This window comes from Eutrigla gurnardus (assembly GCF_963514095.1).
Source record: "Eutrigla gurnardus genome assembly, chromosome: 24".
In the NCBI taxonomy this organism is placed as follows: domain Eukaryota; kingdom Metazoa; phylum Chordata; class Actinopteri; order Perciformes; family Triglidae; genus Eutrigla; species Eutrigla gurnardus.
Window position 1 is genome coordinate 2,134,442 of NC_139935.1, and position 19,143 is coordinate 2,153,584.

General features: G+C 45.4%; 3 protein-coding genes across 6 annotated transcripts; all 3 read right to left on the reverse strand.

The window, feature by feature from the left end:
* Positions 1 to 980: 980 nt before the first annotated feature.
* On the reverse strand, positions 981 to 8,145 carry stat1a (signal transducer and activator of transcription 1a). Of its 3 annotated transcripts, none has more exons than XM_084004127.1 (25): positions 8,019 to 8,145; positions 7,236 to 7,367; positions 6,597 to 6,741; positions 6,421 to 6,516; positions 6,190 to 6,276; positions 6,026 to 6,104; positions 5,715 to 5,806; positions 5,340 to 5,491; positions 5,084 to 5,242; positions 4,911 to 5,003; positions 4,732 to 4,791; positions 4,634 to 4,654; positions 4,389 to 4,479; positions 4,213 to 4,254; positions 3,909 to 3,998; positions 3,731 to 3,829; positions 3,491 to 3,626; positions 3,343 to 3,398; positions 3,141 to 3,238; positions 2,765 to 2,904; positions 2,471 to 2,659; positions 2,264 to 2,342; positions 2,080 to 2,176; positions 1,788 to 1,829; positions 981 to 1,521 (listed from the first exon to the last, which is right to left on the reverse strand). In XM_084004127.1, the coding sequence occupies exons 2-25, from the start codon at positions 7,361 to 7,363 to the stop codon at positions 1,492 to 1,494; spliced, it is 2,301 nt and encodes a 766-aa protein (XP_083860253.1). In that variant the 5' UTR covers positions 7,364 to 7,367; positions 8,019 to 8,145; the 3' UTR covers positions 981 to 1,491. The 3 variants fall into 3 exon arrangements, with proteins under 3 accessions (XP_083860253.1, XP_083860254.1, XP_083860255.1); XM_084004128.1 differs by having other exon boundaries at positions 3,141 to 3,235; positions 7,236 to 7,366; positions 8,017 to 8,144; XM_084004129.1 differs by lacking the exon at positions 1,788 to 1,829 and having other exon boundaries at positions 7,236 to 7,366; positions 8,017 to 8,144.
* A 1,401-nt stretch (positions 8,146 to 9,546) lies between these two features.
* Positions 9,547 to 12,672, reverse strand: LOC311009773 (growth/differentiation factor 8-like; the record flags this gene model as incomplete). Its single annotated transcript, XM_084004143.1, has 3 exons — positions 9,547 to 11,167; positions 11,309 to 11,679; positions 12,345 to 12,672. 3 exons carry the CDS (start codon positions 12,670 to 12,672, stop codon positions 10,787 to 10,789), a joined length of 1,080 nt encoding a protein of 359 aa, XP_083860269.1. The 3' UTR covers positions 9,547 to 10,786.
* A 4,719-nt stretch (positions 12,673 to 17,391) lies between these two features.
* On the reverse strand, positions 17,392 to 19,076 carry LOC311009776 (uncharacterized protein). 2 transcript variants are annotated; one of them, XM_084004148.1, is made up of 4 exons: positions 18,990 to 19,076; positions 18,532 to 18,606; positions 17,686 to 18,422; positions 17,392 to 17,481 (listed from the first exon to the last, which is right to left on the reverse strand). In XM_084004148.1, exons 3-4 carry the CDS (start codon positions 18,402 to 18,404, stop codon positions 17,466 to 17,468), a joined length of 735 nt encoding a protein of 244 aa, XP_083860274.1. In that variant the 5' UTR covers positions 18,405 to 18,422; positions 18,532 to 18,606; positions 18,990 to 19,076; the 3' UTR covers positions 17,392 to 17,465. The 2 variants fall into 2 exon arrangements, with proteins under 2 accessions (XP_083860274.1, XP_083860275.1); XM_084004149.1 differs by having other exon boundaries at positions 18,532 to 18,657; positions 18,990 to 19,075.
* Between the last annotated feature and the right edge of the window lie 67 nt (positions 19,077 to 19,143).

The window sequence follows — 19,143 nt, forward strand, 5'->3', positions numbered from 1 at the left end:
TCGTTCTGTTTCTTCTTCATGTGTATTTATGCAGCCGAGTGCTGCAGGCACATGTTTCTTCACAGTTCAATCATCTAATAAACGTTATAAAAGTCTAGTTTGAAGCTTTTGAGTGTGTCTGTTCATTGTAAAGTATTCAGTATTATTCAGTGGTGGGAAGTAACTCAGTACATCTACTCAAGTACTGAATTTATGTACACATTTTAGGGTACTTCTACTTTACTTTGAGTGTTGTCATGTAGGCTCAAGCTAGTGGGTGCGTTTGGCCTACGTAGCTGTCACGTGCCGCGTATTCATCCGTGTGCGCGTGGCGGGGGCGAATTTACGCGGTCATTTTGAACTCTGGTGGATCAGAGCAAAAATAAATAGCTTCCATTCATTTTTGTAAGGACTTTGCTCGCGTATTTTCATTGCGTAGCCGACCTGTGTCCTCGGACCAACACCTGGAGTCCACACAGTCCGTTTATAAGCAGGTAGGCTGGTTGTTGTCAATGCTAAAGCTGCTAGCTAGCAGCGCGGGGCTAGCTAGCAGCTACCATGTATATATATTTACATTTTAATAATAGTCAGGGAGAAAAGTAAAGATTGTGAAACACTTTATCTAACATGTGTGTGCTTAAACAGTCCCAAATACTTTTTAATAAGTTAAATAAACTACTACTACTTTTACTGAAGACAAAATACATTCTTCGTTGACTAACTAATTGATCAGTTGACAAAATGGTAACGTGATCTATGAAACTCCAAACGCATCACTCAACCAGCAATGAAGACAACAACTCCCATGATCCAACGCTTCTTCACCAGTCACCCAACTGAGTCTTCTGTTGTGGTTCTGATTCCAGATCAGCAGAGCCGGTATGGAGGCCTTCTGGCCCGACAGGAAGCCTGACCGATGCCACAGCTGCTCCCCGTAAATTAAAGTAAGTTGTTTTACAGCTGAGAACCGTCCAGTTTAGTTTACAAACTATTGTCCAACATTCTGAGTTCAGTTTTTTAATGTCCTGGTAAATTCAAAGCATCTCTCTGCTCAGCGACGTTCTACTTATTCGTCCATCCAGTTCCTAGTTCCTTACATACACACACTCAGGTCGAGTGCTACAGGAAAAGGATTTGTGTCATGCAAAGGCATATATATTTCACATGTTGTAATATATATATATATACTTTTTTGTCATAGAAAATATGACGAAAATAGACGGATGCTTAGTCACATTCTGAAATTTCACCGTTTTGAGTTTCAGGTTCACAGTTGATCAAAAATAATACCTATGTACACAAATAAAGTGGCAGATCTTGGCTATGGCCCGCTCAGACTGGAGTTATTTCTGTAGGGGAGGAGATCTCATTTTAACATCTGATATAATGTTCATAGTCTCACGGGGGACTCGGTTCGACCTGTGAGGTCCTGGTCTCACGGTCTGAGGGCTTCAGTAGCAGTATTTCCAACTCCACTAAGAGCAAGTTACATGAGAGAGAAAGGAGAAAGTCTTAGTTCTGTTCTGAGAACTCTGCACTCATCTGGGGAGAAAACAAGAGAAGCATGTTAGTGTTAAGTAAACGTGCGTTAACTCATCTTAAAAAGGAATAAAATGCACAAATAAAGCAACCAGTCCTGAGAACTGCAAGCAGCATAGTCTTAGAGGTAGTTTGGATATTTTCAAGTGGGCTTGTATGAGGTATTTTACCCATATTAATAGTGACTTTCTCTACTACTGACAGGCCCACTTGAAAACATCCAGACCAAACCCTTCAAGTGTAGAGCAATGGATTAAAGCTGCATCTACCTGAACGTCAAATTCTCCAAATCCAGAAATCAGATTGTTGGTCTGAAAGCCAAGCAAAAAGACGGACAGCAACATTTAGTGCCACACAGACCTTGTGAGCATGAGTGCAGGGTACTCTGAACATGAAGAGTCGAAGTAGAATAAACCATGACACTTTGTTGGAGTCAGGCTGTAGTGAAACACTAAATGTTTGCCGTGGTGTGTAAAGAGCATATGATTTGATTTGCATCAGAGCTTTAGTCGGCGGAGCGAAGCGGCGGTCTGTATGGTCGCAGTGTGAAGCAGAACTCACCACGGCGTCGATGTCTCGCGGGCTGACGTACTGCGACAAAGCCTTGTAGTCGTCGGGAGACATCGGCATCATGTTGTCATGCAGACGCGACGGATGCCTGGACAGGTGGAAATGGACGGTGACTCCATTCAGTCACTTTACCAATAAACCCAAACCACATGAATGATCTGTAAATGAAGCTTACACTTCGGACACGGATATGAGCTCCGTCTTCATGTAGCCGCTCTTCTCCGGGCCGTTCTCCACGTCCATCGGTTCCGCAGCTGCAAGACGCGTTAACACAGATTAAAACGGGACGAAAAATGGAATGAGGTTTGGTATGAGAACGCTTATAATTGTATACATATAATATTTGCTGAACTAGAGTAAAAGTTGTCCTTAGGTGACTCACTCTCCGATGGTTTGGGGTAGTACTTCCCGAAGGCCTTGTCCTTGGGGATGTTGGGGTAGAGGAAGCGGAGCGGGTTCTCCGGGATGTTCTCGGCGGCCATCACCTTGTAGGTGCGGATGATGTCGGGCAGCGAGACGGCGGACAGCTCCTTCTTCGTGTACGGCTCCACGGAGTGGAAGAGCGGCTTGTCTGCGTTCAGTTAAAAAAGACATAAATTGTACAAGAGGGCAAATTTAGGAGTGATATTTTTGTGGCTAATTTCTACAGAATGCATTGAAATCCCTGTTTGCTGACCGTGGACGTCGTGTTCGATCCAGGTGAAGGTGATCGCTCCCTCCTTGCTGCTCTCGCTGAACCGGAGCAGGAAGGTCCCGGGACACTTGTCGCTCAGCAGACCCTTCTCCCGCTCCTTACTGATGAAGCCCATGATGGAGCTGCAGACGGGAAGAAACCAGCAGATTAACAGGGGACTATCGTCATCGTCAGAGTCAGATTTTATACGTAAACATGGTTCCGTGTGCTGCTTTTCCTTTTCATATTTTTCATGTATTTGTAATAATGTTGACATTTTGGACTTTGCAGTGTGGTATCTGTACTTTTACTGAATACGTCCTCCACCACTGATAGAAATGAACTCCTGCCTCCGGTTTAAAGTGACGGTAACACTCACCCGTCGTTCCAGAGGGAAAGCAGGTGTCTCTTGATCAGATCCAGGATTCCTTCGATCCACAACCAGAAGGGAAACGCTTTCTCGTTGGCACTCTGCTGCTGGACAGAAGAAAGGGTGTTTCATTGAGCAAAGATACTGCACAAACACTATGCAAACCTCTTAATACCAGACATCTTTGTAGTTTTTAAAATGACGGGCTCACCTTGCAGAACTTGATCCAGGGGATTTGTCCCTCCGGGTTCCTCTGGGCTTTGGCTCCTGCAGAGAAATATGGAGGTTTAACATTTCCACTGGAACTTTGTTTAAGGCGGCGTTCATCTTTAAAAGTGGGTCTGTGATGCGGTTCCTACCGAGCAGCTTGTCGGCCAGCATGTTGAGCTGCTCCTGGTTCAGGCCTCGCTTGGTGACGGAGGAGAACTGCCAGCTGAGGACCTCAGACAGCTGAGACCACTTTGCAGTCGGAGGGGTGAGGAAGAACTTGAGATTCTGGGGAGCAAAGAGGAAACTTCATTAACAACCATCTTTTCCGGGACCGGGTCTCCAGAAGAATCCAGCACCTCATGTTCCCTCGTGTGTGTGTGTGTGTTCACCTTGGGCTCGGTGGTCAGCATGTTGTACCAGAGGATGGAGGCCCAACCGCTAGGCAGCTGGCAGACATTGGAGATGACAACCACAGGCAGGGACATCGCCTATGACAGCAACAACATACATATATAAGCATTAACACTGTGTTCTATCCATCCAGGAGATAGTGGAGTCCCGTCTCACCTCCAGTTTGATGTTGAGTCCCGACTGGTTGAGCTGCAGCTCTGACTCGAAGCTGAGCGAGTGAAGCTCCTCGGTGACGATCAGAGGACCCTGAACAGACATGCACAATGAATATACACGATGACCGCTGCAACAAGTGACACACCTGAAGCTTTGAAGCGGAGGCCGAGTTTTAATTGAGGGCTCAGCTGCCATGTTTAAAAATTGCTTAATTTAATCTCCTCATCATGAGTAAATGTGTCTTGTCATTTCAGATGAAAAGTGTTTCTCTCGACCACGTCAGCAGGATGACGAAGGCTCTTACCTCGTTGGTTCGGTTCCCGGCCACTTTCTGCTCTTTCAGTTGCTGCGTGGACAAGAAGAAGAAGAGGTGTGAGTATTATTTAGACTGTCGGTTTAAAACACCTGCAACAACTTATCGTTACAAAACACTCTAACAAACCAGGTAAAAAAAAATTCGAACAGAGATAAAGGTTTTACCAAATGTCTGAACTCTGCAGCCAGACTGCCGTTGGACTCCTCCATGTTCATCACTTTGGTGTTGGTTCCCAAAATGTTGAACTTTCGAAACCTGACGATAAACATGACATCAAGTGAAATCATTAGTTAACAGTTTTAGCATTCAAAGAGGAAAGGAGGAAGAATATGAGGGGATGGAGGAGTATATAAAAAAAGTAATATATAAAATATGTATTGCTGTGAGTGTAAATGGTTCAGAGACGTACCCTTTCTTCTCCGTCACGTCTCTGAGGAACACAAGAACATTTATTAGTTAACACGTTTAAACACATGCAGGTTGCATGACCTTTTGAACGCAGCTTACTTATCAAACAGGCCCTTGACTTTGAGCTGGTAGTTAAACTCCTGCAGCTTCACCAGGAACCTGAAACGGAAACAGGAAGTTATTCGGAGACGGAGTTGAGGAGTGACCGGGCGCCGCTTGATGACATGCAGCTGGTAGAAAATCAGTAAAGTATCATCAGTTTGTTTTTGGTTTCCTACCGGAGTTTCACTGTGAACTGGACGCCTGTCTTTAGTACCAGGGGTCTCTGTGGGTGGGTGGGCATGCAGGGCTGCCTCTCTACCACCAATGAGCTGCAAACACACAGACAGGACGGTTGGAAGCAAGCTCCTACTTGATAACCACCAATAATGATAATAAGAGGGTGGTTTACTTGGAGAGGAGGCTCTTGAGGAGCTCCAAGGCTCGGGCCTCCAGGTAAGCTTTCTTCTGTGTGATGGGGTCGCTGTCGTAGGTGAACTTCTGCTCCAACTCCTGCAGCTTCTTCAGATGCTGCCGAACCTGCTGGAGACTCTCTGCTACTGCAGTGAACCTGCAGGAGGAAGAGGATGGAGAGAAGAGACGTCGCTTGAAAGATTCTGTTGCTTGTTTGTGTTTATTTAAGGCCGTCGGCCGACAGGAAGTCTCACCAGTTCTGGAGCTGGTCCACGCAGGCGTTCGGCGGACCCCCGATGCAGGCGATCTGCTGCCGCTGCTTCCACTCGGGCAGCTCCTCGGAGATGAGGTCCGACAGCAGCGTCTGCGTGGCGCTCAGCAGCTCATTCAGCTGGGCCACCACGTCCTGAGAGACGACAAGAAAAGTCCTTTTCTGTAACCTCGTATGTCCATCGATCATGTGGTGACTCCCTTTAATTTCTCTTGACATAGTAAAGATGGGACTTTATTATGGACGGAGCACTTGAGAGAGGTGGTGTCATTCGTTTTCTGTCCCATTAAACATTATGTTATAGCTTAAAGTCTCTCCTCCGAACACATTTGGATCTATTTCCCAGAAGTCCGTTCACCTGTCGTTTGGCCTTCAGTTCAAAGCACATCCTCCCGACCGTCATCTTCTCCAGCTCCAGCTCCTTCGGTGTCATGGAGTTCATCTCGTTCTCTACGGGAACAGGAAGAACACCTTAAAGGGACCGGGTGGAGCATTTGGAGGAGGTGCTCCTCCATAGACGCCGTGTTGCCAACAGAAGATGGACAACCAGCACGAGAGCAAAGCAAACTGGTCTACAGCTAGTCCACCACCGGTCTAGAGATGGTCTACAGCAGGTCATGTCTTCTGAAACACCGATACTGTGGTCTTCAACACCATCGCTTTTCTCACCTCTGCTCTTCAGCGTGTTGATTTTGAAGTCATACTCGTCCTGCAGATCCTCCAGGTTCTTGATGTTCTGATCCACCACCTGAAGAGAGAGCATGTTTGAAGAGAACCTGGATCCACCAAAGAAAGCATTGGGACTAGTGTGTGTGTGTGGAATGTGGTCTTACCTGGACTCCGTCTTTCATCTCCCTCACTTTGTTGTCCAACTTCTGCTTCTCCACCACCATGGCCGACACCGTCCCCTCCCCCTCCTGCTGCACTCGCAACATAAAAACATTTATTATTAGTTTTACTGCTGATTTAAAGTAGATAATTTAGAGGAATTAATTTATTGCAGGACATCAGTTGAACCCATTTAACTGGTTTAGTGCCACATTAGGAAGTAAACAGATTTCTACCTCTACACTCTTGGCGTTGGCGAGGATCTTCTGCTCCTCCTTCAGGTTCCTGGAGATGATCATGGCCATGTGGACTGGGTCTTCCTGGAACCGATCCTGCAGAGACATGTGGAGTTTAGATCACGCCTAACACCCTGAGACCTGCAGCCTTCTGGTCCCCCCGGCTGGTTTCTGACCTGCAGGTTCCTCTTGATCTTGCGGATGTTGTGCTGCAGCAGGAAGTTGTTCTCCAGGGCGAAGCGGCTGTGTTGGTCGTCCAGCTGAGCCAGCAGGTCGTGGAATCGAACCGTGGCCAGAGAGTCCTGAATCGCCACCGTGTCCCTGCGGAGCCAGAGAACACGGTAACAATCCTACTTTCATTTTTCCATTCCATAAATACAGAAAAGAGGAAGCTGGAACAAGATTAATTTACATTAATTATTAATTTAAAGCCTTTGATCCCATTTCAGAATTCACAAATACTAATCAATTATCGAGCTGAAGTGAACACAGAATATTCTTTGATTTATTGAATCTAATTTTGATAAATAACTTAATGGAATGATGGTCTCACAAAACAATTAAAAAGACATTTCAGAAATGAATGGGCATTTTATTTACCATTTTTATGACCTTTTAGACACAATCAATCACTCAGGAAAACTATTGATTACATTTCATTATTTATTATGAGTTGCATAACAACACACTAATGACCCTTTTACAACTTTGAAGTTAGGGTTTGATCTGTTTTTGTTAAAGGGCTGCAAGTAACCCTTATTATTTTCATTACAGATGAATGAATTGATTCATGACGGTGGTGTTTGTGTTCGTACCAGTCGATGCTCTCGATCCACTTGCTCAGGTACTGCCGGATGTCCATGGGGAACGAGTCGTCATACAGCTGATCAACCTGCTCCAGGTACTTGCAGTCCAGCATCTGGAGCTGGCACCACTGCGCCATCTTCTGGTGAACAGAAGAAGTGTCAGCTTTCCAACTTGGACGTCTGTTCAGGTAAAAACTAAACCCTAACCAACGCTGCACTAACACTGAACTAAATCTGACCGTCAGCTGACAGTTACAGGATTATACATAATTATAGAAATGTGACATTTCATTTTTTCATTTTTAATACATGTACAAACATTTCTATAAGTATTCAGACTCTTTGCTGTGATCATCTTGGATATAGTTGCATCAAATCGTATTGTTTAATGTGCAAACGCAACATTATTATTGGGGTTATTTGGAGGAGAAGGCTGTAGGTTTCGTTTTCCCCACTGCTGTCTCTACCTACCTCCCTACCTATCCGTCCCTGAACCCACCGACTAGCGCTAGTTCTCCAGAACCAAATCCCGTCCAGAAATGCGACTTTTTAAGGATTTCTTCTATATTGCAATAAGAACATGCGTTATAGCACATAAGAAACCACTGCATGTGAATAGTTGTATCTCAGTGGTGAATTCGGTCTACAAGGACTTAACTAGTATGACTTTACATTACAACATTTGGGACAGATTGACAGTTAATGACAAGCAAGTTCACATAGCGTCAGTTTGCTAACAGTAACCTCAATAGAAGAGAACATAGCGGCGGCAGTACTTGAGTAAACTTACCTTTTTTATTATGAGGAAACGGGTTAATGAAACCCAAATATAATTGTATTTACCAACCGATATTTCCCAAATTGCACAGCGAATGTGTCAAGCAGCTCTTCGGCTATGTTCTGCGAGTGTAGTGTACGGAAACGGCGTCAGCCAATCACCGCGTAGGCTTCCCGGCATGTGCCCGCCCTTTTTCTGGTGACAGCCAATCAGAACGATGAAAAACGGCTGTTCCGTCAGTTAGCGAGTTTACCCCAAATAACAATGCCACACAGTATGTTTTTCATGTAGATTTTGTGTTTTTAACATAAAGATCAAGAATAAACATGTTTAAAGTAAATATATCGCGATGAAAGGATGGAAAAACGATGTGAAAAGTATTTGTCATATGACGAAAAGAAAAATGATGTAGTTCCCGGGGGAGTACAGCCATTCCTGGGAAGAGCTACAGTGACCACGTGTTTTCAGAGAAAGAGAAAGTAACTCAGCTTCAAACCCATACAACTCTGAAACTGAAACCTAAGTTAGGATTAAAAGTCAGCTCCTTTCTATTCAAATAAGTCAATATAAATCCAAATTAAGATAAAACAAGCATTCCTAACGCATTATGAGTGTCTTTATTTATCAACAAGACATGTTTGATGACAATAAAAACACAAATAAAAACAGATTTCTAAATGCATGCGTCAGAACTGGCCCCAATAATAAGAATATCCTGTGAAGAGTGATTTATAACATGAGGAATTTGCAAGATGATTAACTGGCTAGAATATAATTAACACCAAATTATTATTATTATAACATTTATGGCTAATATATTCCTGGTGTTGTGAGACAGTGACTTGTGTAGCCCGCTGGGTCCTGAACCTTTATGTAAATAAGACAATCTGAAACACTTAGCGGTGAAAACCAGTAGATCAGACACTTCTCACACTTGATGTTGGGTCAGAAGGGGATGTGGGTTTATTTGGAAATCGCTGATTTAGGAGCTAGAGTTGTTTTTCTGGTTATTAAACATTGTTCTTGTTACAACACGTCCAAGCTTGTTAGTTTACTCACCAAAACATGATAAAATATGTGCTACTACTCTTATTCTGACATAAATATGAGAAAGTACGTTTTTAACTGACCATTTCCTATTTTAGACATTCATAGTACATTCAAGATCATGTTCTTACGACCTACATGTGGGAAAAAGTCGACATTGGCGCCACCTGGTGGCTCAAATAAATAACATTAAAAATATTTGGCATATTTCCCCAGAAACGTCCTGTATGAAGCTTTGAAAACAGGTGTGTGTGTTTGCTTTCTGACTCACTCATCTAGATTATCTTTAGATAAACAGCAACAGACATAGCCTTCGGCTTGAGTCGAAACAGTCACAAATATCATCCAAATCCTTCCTTTTATCTTTGGTTCTTCAGAAATCAGAACAAAACTAAAGTATCCACATTTACACATAACTTTTTTATTGAGAGTTAAAATCTCATTAAGTGATATAATTCTACCTTTTCAGTTTCCTCTCGTGGATTAATTTTCTATATCAAAAGAAAACAATCTCTTTTTGTCGAGATGCACATCATGCTTTCTTCATTTGCAGGAAAGCAAACAAACGTTGTTGTTTACTGCAGAATCTGAACTGTGCAGAACTGTGTCACTTGTGGACGTTCTGTTCTGAGAGCAGGCCAAAGCGTTTTGGGTCAGAAACCCCCCTGAAGCACAACAACAGTCGGCACATCTGCACTCGGTGTCCAGATCAAACCTCCCTCTGAGATCACAGCTCTGTCCTCGCCTCGTGATCGGCTAACGGCTCAAAAACAAACCCAATAAATCAGGGATGATTTTCAGATCTGAAACATCTGAATGATAGACGCAGGCTGAGTTTCTGAAGGTGAGGGGGGCAATCTGAGTTCAGAGGTCTGGTTTTTATTTTATTATAGTTTCCCAATAATAACATAAAAAGTAGTGTTTTCTCCCTAGACAAGTTTGACTGACAGCTGAAAGTTTGAGTGCTTTCTTCAGCTGCAGTCCTTCCGTCGTCCACTAGATGGTGCTCCTGCTTCCTGGTGTGCTACGATAATATATTTACGGGGCTGCGTTTACACGGGCAGCTCCTCGTCTTGTTTGTGGCAAATACTCTTTTATTTTTGATTTACCTTAACACCACTTAAATCTGACCTCCTAGAGGTTCAGCTTCTCAGCTGCAGTGATGTAGAAGTGTACTACGGGGTGTGTCGGTACACTGTGACATCACTATCGGCTGCACGAGTCAGCCCCCAACTTTGTTTCAAAGGTTTGAAAGAAGTGAAAGGAAACGCAGGGCAGCTGCAGTGTCTCTGGATCTCTGCGACTTTCTGAAGAATAGATCACAGCGAGGAGTTTGGAACAGGGAAGGCCAATCTGTCAGCTCGGAGTCATGGGGTTCATGTTTTTCAAAATAAAGGCACACTTGGAAGACACCCTGCAGGGTTTGTTCTGGTCAAGGCTCAAATCAGGACAGGTTTTCATAAGAGTAAAGGAAACAGCGGTAATCTAGATTATACTCTTCGTATGCACCAGCGTTGTTGACCTAAAGTCTGCATGCTTTGTGTGCACCTGCAGGATTACTGTAAAACGTTTACCCACTAGGGGCAGTCATCGGAAGCACAATGGTAACATTACTCAGCATGGTGACACTTGAGCACAGTCTTTACGAGTCCCATCTTCTTGCATCTCTATCATTAATGTTCTGTTTCTGGGTCCAAGTTTGGATCTGACTGATGGACGAGACGCCGCGGTCTCCTCAGGAGCAGCCGCAGTGATCGACCACCATGGACGGGATCTTCCCGTAGATGATCTGCTCCTTGCGATTGAAGTAAAGCATGTTGATGGGGGACATCTTGGTGGGCGCGCAGCAGGGCCCCACAGTGCCCCGCGGGTTGGCCTTGTTCACCAGGTGTGCATGCGGGTACTGCTGCAGGTGCATGAACTCGCACTCCCCGGAGCAGTAGTTGGCCCTGTAGCGTTTGGGCGCGATGATCCAGTCCCAGCCGAACTCCTCAAAGTCCACCGTCAGCGGGTAGCGGCAGCAGCGTGTCTCCGCGGACTCCTCGTCGCAGTTGAGGCCTGAATCCCGGCGGGATCTCTTGGGGCTGTCGAGGATCTTCACCTCGATGAACGGTTGCTGGAGGGAAATGAAAAGGTATCAGATAAACAACCCTGGTTCTGGCTCCACTTGTTTTCTTTACTGGGGATCATTTCATCACAGATTAACAGATCAAACATCCCAGCTGGACCTTCAGTAGCTGATTGGCAGTGGACTCACCAGTCCTTCCTCTCCAGACTCGGCCGAGGTCACAGCCAGGTCTTCTCCGTTGGCGTCGTAGGCGTTGATCTCGATCCCGTAGTTGGTCCCCGGCTGACGCAGCCAGGCTTGCAGCAGAGACTTGATGTCGACGCTCTGCCAGGAGCTGGCGCCGGCGTCCGTGTCGATCTTCAGGGAGCGGACCCTGACCCGGGTGCTGTTCCCTTCCCTACCCGGTTTGAGGCGGGAGATCTGCAGGAAGACGGTGGTGACGGAGTCGGCCGGCCGCAGGTGGACCCACAGCTGAGCTCGCAGGATGTTTCTGGGTTGGATCTTGGGACTGAGGCTGAACAGGCAGCAAGAGGACGACTCGTCAAGGGCGATCAGATTGGCTGGAAGAAATCATTCAGATGTTCCATTCTCTTGTTTCTTATAAACAGAGAAATAACCAACATGTTAGTCTGGAGCAAGATGTCAAAGCCACGAAGAGACTGCTGTGAGTATTTGTGATCCCCAGAGGATGAACCCTATGTATTTTGGTGCCTCTCTCTCCTCGTGTGCCACCATCACACCACAAAATCTAACTCACCATTTGCCAAATAATTAACTTTGCACCTTCAAAATAAAAGATCAGCTTTGCAGATGAATACATATGTTAAGTTGCTGCTTCGAGTTTGACAAAATAATATAACTTGTTCACTATTGTTCACCATTGTCAAAGTAAAAGTTAAGCCTTAAAAAGACTTCACAGTGTCACAAAGGATAACAAATATCCATCATGTTCTCTTCTGCTGGCATGATGGTTCTTCCTAACTCAAGTGAAAACATTTTTATTATAAAGTATTTTTATTTCATTTGCAGAAAGGTTGATGTAGATGTATGTAAGGATAGAACAATTACATAATAAGATGGGTCTACTGGTTGTTTACGCCTTAACCTTCTCCTGTGTTCTGATCGGCTACTTGGAAACTAACTTTACGCGCAGGATTTACGCACGACGTTCAGAAGAGACGCCGCGCAAACTAGAAGAAATAAAACGTAAAAGATGCTTGGTTACGCTTGGTAGCCATGGTGATGATGGTCTCCGTCGTGGCGCGGTCCTCGTCCTCCACCCGCGGGTCGTACTGGTCCAGGAGCTGCGTCAGAGGAGGCGCTTTGGGGAGCAGCTGGCGGATCATCTCCCGGCTGATGTTGGGAGCCTGCTCGAGCCGCAGGATGCTGAGGATCTGGGACCGGATGCTGTGGAGCCTCAGCTGCTTACTGTGCTCTCGGAAACCGCAGGCCGAGCAGTGCTCCGCGGTCTCAGCCAGCAGCGCGGAGGTCTGGTTCATCTCCATGGAGCAGCCCGCGGAGAGGAAGACGGCCAGGCCGAGGAAGAGGAGCATCCTGGAGAGAAGAAGATGTGAGTGCGGTGGCGAGGTCTGATATGAGTCTGTCCTCCAGGGTCGGATCCTTGTGATTGGCTGCTAGGAGGAACTTTTTTTAACCGAGAAGGGAGATTTAAAGCGGTAGCAAAATGTTATGATCAATATTATATGAAGCCCGAATACCTATAGAGTGTGTATATATATCAGATTATATATTTTTACCCTAGAAATAATCTGCTCAAATTGTTTGCATGTGGAAAGTAAAGAAGGTTTAGTTTCATTTGATAATTGTTTCCCTCACTTAGAGTCTGTAGCTGAAACGCATTTCTCCACTTCCCATTAAAACCAAGCTTCGTCCACCATCCACCTTCTAGACTGTCTCAGTGGCGCCGCCTGCTGGTGAAAACTGCGCAGCACATTCACGAACTTCAATTCTGCAGTAGAACAGTAGATGTGGAACAGAAACACGACCTGCATATCCAGAATTCAGCCTTTTAACTGACCTTTGAATTGAAATACAAAAAAACAAACTGATCAAATACTTAGCTTTTCTTCATTTTGGCAGACTTTTTTCTCCATGTTTTATTATCTCAAACTTCTTCTTGAGTTCCTGTTTGTGTTAAACCTGCAGGTAATTAAATGTATCCTTGTTGGGGGGGGTATTTTGTGTGTCTTTTCTGCAGAGACACCTGTTCCGGGTGAGATGGGGTGTCATAAGTCCAGATGCTGGTCTCGGCCCCGTTTGGACCAACAGAGGGAGACTGCCATCGACAGACAAAGAAAGAAAAGGTGAAACAAAATAATTTTAAAGGACAGGAAGGAGGCCACGCCGAAACAGCCTGGATTTGGCCCAGAAGATGCTAGCTTCATGCTAACATATGCTACTTAGCACAAACACAATTGGGCCTGGCAAAAGGGATGAGCTGGCAAATACACAAAATACACTTAAATATAAAACCCACAGCTTTCTGGGTCCACAAAAGAGGTCAAACACAACTGATGTATCTCCAAATACAGAATATATTAATTGAAGCAGGTGAAATGTTTCTGCTGAATGTTGGGATGTTTGCCTGTCGGTGAGGAAGCTGTTGAACAGGACGACCCGGTTCAACTGCTGTCTGTTTAAATCCGACCAGCTCACCTTCACTTTGGTAGAAACAGGGTTGTCTCACACTCAGTCATTTATTTATTAGCAGGTATTCTGTTGATTTATTTATCATAGTTTGTCCCTAAAATGTGAATCCATCCTTTAATGTTTGCCCCCCCCACACACAATTCAGCATGTAAACCATGGACAGACTTTAAAAACCTCATATTTACTCATTTCGATAAAAAAGATCATCTTTATCAAAAGAATAAACATAATGTTGAATAAATAAGGCAATTAATGTCATATACGGGATAAAACAATCTTTCTAATCTGAATCAGATGTTTAAACTGAATAGTTTTTTCTTCTTCCAAAACAAATCTGATAATCAAATGAGTAAGTGGCAGATAATTCACTGACTGCAGGAGGAAGCGCTACACCTGGCCCTCCACCCAGAGGTGTTGGCGTCTGCATCTCCAGACCGCATTCAAGGGAACGGAACTCGTTCTACTAGTTACTCAGCAACTCAGTCAGTAAACAATTAACATTATTTTATACCTCTGTTGATACCTGATGCCTTAAAAATGCGTTCTCCGTCACACGTCAAACCTCAACAAAGCTTCCCGGAAAACATTTGTTTTTCAGAATGTTTTATTTGTTTTGAGTGCACAAATACTCGCTAGGTGGAGCTCCTCATGGTGGTCAGTGTGTCTGCTGCCTGAAAGAGAAAACAAGAGAGACATTTAATACAATGTGGTGTTGATATCGAGCCCCACCCACTCCAGACTAGGGAGGAGTTTATGCAGAGCCCCGCCCACTTCAGTTGAGTGAGGAGAGCACAGAGAGAAGATACTCATTGAGAGAGAAATGTTTCTGGGCTTTTAATATCTCACCTGACACGTTCACTAGTGTCCGTGTCTGTGTTCACCACGTCCACGTCCTGGGCCATGACCTTGCCCATGGCCACCCTTGTGCCCGTGATGTTCTCTACGTTGGCCACTGTGCCCATCATCACTGCAGCTGCCGCTGCCATTGCTGTTGTCACGACGACGAGGACTATGTCTGCCGTCTTCACGCCGATCGTGGCTGCGACTTTGTCGATCATGATCGCCATCAGGACTGCGTCTCGTCTGGCGGTCCTCATCACGGTCTCCCCCAAAACCATCCTCTCTGGGGTATTCTTCTCCATGGCGACCCATTCTATCGGGATCTCCACCAAAACCTTCTTCTCCATGGCGACCCATTCCACCGCGGTCTCCCCCAAAACCATCATCTCCAGGGTATTCTTCTCCATGGCGACCCATTCTATCGGGATCTCCACCAAAACCTTCTTCTCCATGGCGACCCATTCCACCGCGGTCTCCCCCAAAACCATCATCTCCGGGGTATTCTTCTCCATGGCGACCCATTCTATCGGGATCTCCACCAAAACCTTCTTCTCCATGGCGACCCATTCTATCGGGATCTCCACCAAAACCTTCTTCTCCATGGCGACCCATTCCACCGCGGTCTCCCCCAAAACCATCATCTCCAGGGTATTCTTCTCCATGGCGACCCATTCTATCGGGGTCTCCACCAAAACTATCATCTCCAGGGTATTCTTCTCCATGGCGACCCATTCCACCGCGGTCTCCACCAAAACTATCATCTCCAGGGTATTCTTCTCCATGGCGATCCATTCCCCCACGGTCTCCACCAAAACCATCATCTCCAGGGTATTCTTCTCCATGGCGACCCATTCTATCGGGGTCTCCACCAAAACTATCATCTCCAGGGTATTCTTCTCCATGGCGACCCATTCTATCGGGGTCTCCACCAAAACTATCATCTCCAGGGTATTCTTCTCCATGGCGACCCATTCTATCGGGGTCTCCACCAAAACCATCATCTCCAGGGTATTCTTCTCCATGGCGATCCATTCCACCGCGGTCTCCACCAAAACTATCATCTCCAGGGTGTTCTTCTCCAGGGTATTCTTCTCCATGGCGACCCCTTCCACCGCGGTCTCCCCCAAAACCATCATCTTCAGGGGATTCTTCTCCATGGCGATCCATTCTATCGGGATCTCCACCAAAACCATCATCTCCAGGGTATTCTTCTCCATGGCGACCCATTCTATCGGGATCTCCACCAAAACCTTCTTCTCCATGGCGACCCATTCCATCGCGGTCTACATCATCATCTCCATGGTGAAGGTCTCTTTGGTAAGCGTCTTCTCCATCTCCATGCCTGCCTCCACGGTCCCTGCTGCGACCCCCATGAGAGTCCTGGTCCCCGGGCCGGGGGTCCACATCATAGCCAGATGGGTGAACGTCTGTCAGAATCAAATCAAATCTCTTTATTTAATTCTGTTTCCACCACAGTCTCTAGAAAATGTCACAACAAGAAGCGTTTACTTGCGTCTCTGGATGTAAATGTGAAGCAAGAAACTGTTTCTTACCTTGCTCTTGATTTCCGAACATTTTCAGCTGAAGGTGTTTGTCTTTCTGACTAATTACTTCTTAATGACACGGTACTAAAATAAAAAAAGAGGGCGTTCTCTTTCGTTTAAGTCAGACCAGTTAGACTGAAAAGTGACAGGACAACAAAAAACAACCAATCAAGTCTTCTGGTCAGGTGTGAAGTGAGGACGTTGTTCTCCTTCAACTGGCAGCTACCTAACTCAAGTGAAAACATTTTTATTATAAAGTATTTTTATTTCATTTGCAGAAAGGTTTGTTTTTCTAAACATAACTTTATGGATTTAAGTACCAACATGTTGTCCTGATAGGATAATAAGATGATAAGATGGATCTACGTGGTTGTTTACGCCTAGACCGTCTACTGTGTTCTGATCGGCTACTTGGAAACTAACTTTATGCGCAAACGAAGAAATAAAACGTAAAAGATGTTTGGTTACACTTGGTAGCCATGGTGATGTTGGCCTCCGTCGTGGCGTGGTCCTCGTCCTCCACCGGGTGGTACTGGTCCAGGAGCTGCGTCATTTATTTATTCTTTTATTAGCAGAAAACCTCTGTTAGCATGCTGCTTTATTTAATACAGTTTGTCCCTATGACTGTCAGCAATATTGTTATGTAAAAATCCACACTTCAGTTATACTTCTCTTGTGTAAAGAAAAAAAATGTGAATCTATCCTGACTTTAAAAACTGCATATTTGCTAGTTTTTATGTTTAAGGCTATAAAAAAGTTCATCTTTATGAAAAGAATAAACATAATGTTGAATTAATAAGGAAATTAATGTCATATAAGGGATAAAGCAATCTTCTAATCTGAATCAGATGTTTACACTGAATAGTTTTTTGTTTGTTGTTATAAAACAAATCTATGAAATGATTAAGTGGCAGACAATTCAGTGAATGCAGGAGGCGGAGCCACACCCGTCACCTGACCCGACCCTCCACCCAGAGGTGTTGGCGTCTGCATCTCCAGTCCGCATTCAAGGGATCAGGACTCGTTCTACTAGTTACTCCGCTCAGTCTGTAAACCATAACATTATTTTATACCTCCGTTGATATGCCTTAGAGGCGTCTTAAGGATTCCCACCAGGTTTACAACCAATTCAGTCATTCTCCGTCACACGTCAAACCTCAACAAAGCTGCCTGAAAATGCTTTCATAGTGTAAAAATATAGAAATAGATAACAGACTATTTATGTTTTTCAGAATGTTTTATTTCATATGAGTGCACAAATGCATGATGACAGGTGGAGTTCCTCATGGTGGTCAGTGTGTCTGCTGCCTGGAAAGTAAAACAACAAAGTTTTATTATAATGGAGCCCCGCCCACTCCAGACTAGGGAGGAGTTTATGTAGAGCCCCGCCCACTTCAGACTAGGGAGGAGAGCACAGAGAGAAACACCCAAACAGTCATTTCTGTTGGGAAATAACAAGAAACTCAATGAGAGAGAAATGTTTCTGGTCTTTTAATGAACTTTGTATCTCACCTGACACGTTCACCGGTGTCCGTGTCTGTGTCCACCATGCCCACGGCCACGGCCATGCCCGCCCTTGTGCCCGCGATGTTTTTTCCCTCGGCCACCGTGGCCATCATCACTGCCACTGCAGCTGCCGCTCCCGCTGCCGCTGCCGTGGCCGCTTCCACCGCTGTGGTCACGACGACGAGGGCTATGATCGTGGCCTTCACGCCGATCGGGGCTGCGCCGGTGCCTTTGCCGATCATGATCGCCATCGGGACTGCGTCTCCTCTGGCCGTGCTCATCGCGGTCTCCGCCATCGTCTCCATGGCGACCCCTACCACCGCGGTCTGCATCATCGTCTCCATGGCGACCCCGTCCATCACGGTCTCCGCCATCGTCTCCATGGCGACCCCTTCCATCACGGTCTCCGCCATCGTCTCCATGGCGACCCCTTCCATCACGGTCTCCGCCATCGTCTCCATGGCGACCCCTTCCATCACGGTCTCCGCCATCCTCTCCATGGCAACCCCTTCCATCACGGTCTCCGCCATCGTCTCCATGGCGACCCCTTCCATCACGGTCTCCGCCATCGTCTCCATGGCGACCCCTTCCACCGTGGTCTGCATCATCTTCTCCATGGTGAAGGTCTCTTTGGTAACCGTCTTCTCCATCTCCATGCCTGCCTCCACGGTCCCTGCTGCGACCCCCATGAGAGTCCTGGTCCCCGGGCCGGGGGTCCACATCATAGCCAGATGGGTGAATGTCTGTCAGAGCACCAATCAGAATCAAACAAAAATATTTATTTCGGCTAAAATTTCTAGGATATGACACAAGACTCGATGAGAAACGTTTACTTGAGAAACTGTTTCTTACCTTGATCTTGATTTCCGAACATTTTCTGCCGAAGGTGTTTGTCTTTCTGGCGAATGGTTCCTTAATGACACGGAACTAAATTAAGAACAGAGGGCGTGGCCGTTCGTTTAAGTCCGACCAGTTAGACTGAAAAGTTACAGGCACAAAAGAAAATCGAGCCATCTCGTCAATGCGTTGGGAAATTAGAAAACAGAAAAACTTTGTACCACATTCTGACTTTGACAGGAAGTAGCATTCTGTTTTCTGTAATAATCAGCTCTTAACTTCTATGCAACTGTTCAACATTACACTAAAATTCATGTATTTATTACAGATTTAAAAAAAAAAGTTTTATCAACAATTGACAAAATAGGTAACTGCCTCAACAGGAAACATGCTAATCAATTAGAAAAAAATTTAATCTAATTTGATCTCAAAGTCTGCACAATAGTGTGATGAGAGGAGATGGAAATGCTTACGTGAGATGAATCCCTGTCGGTTACTGGCTCGACGATGTCGGAGTGTTTGACTGTAAGAAGCTCCTTCTCTCACTCCTGCTTTCTTGTCTCATCACGTCACCGATGATGAGTCAGCCGAGGTCATGTGAGATCAAATCCTGCTCCTCTGTGCATT

Excerpts from the sequence above, each read along its gene's own strand:
- LOC311009776 (XM_084004148.1), bottom strand. The coding sequence starts at position 18,404 with ATGATGTGGACCCCCGGCCCGGGGACCAGGACTCTCATGGGGGTCGCA.
- stat1a (XM_084004127.1), bottom strand. The coding sequence starts at position 7,363 with ATGGCGCAGTGGTGCCAGCTCCAGATGCTGGACTGCAAGTACCTGGAG. Across the intron at positions 6,742-7,235 it reads TGGATCGAGAGCATCGACTG|GGACACGGTGGCGATTCAGG; the intron begins GTACGAACACAA and ends CTGGCTCCGCAG. Across the intron at positions 2,177-2,263 it reads CTCATATCCGTGTCCGAAGT|GCATCCGTCGCGTCTGCATG; the intron begins GTAAGCTTCATT and ends CCACCTGTCCAG.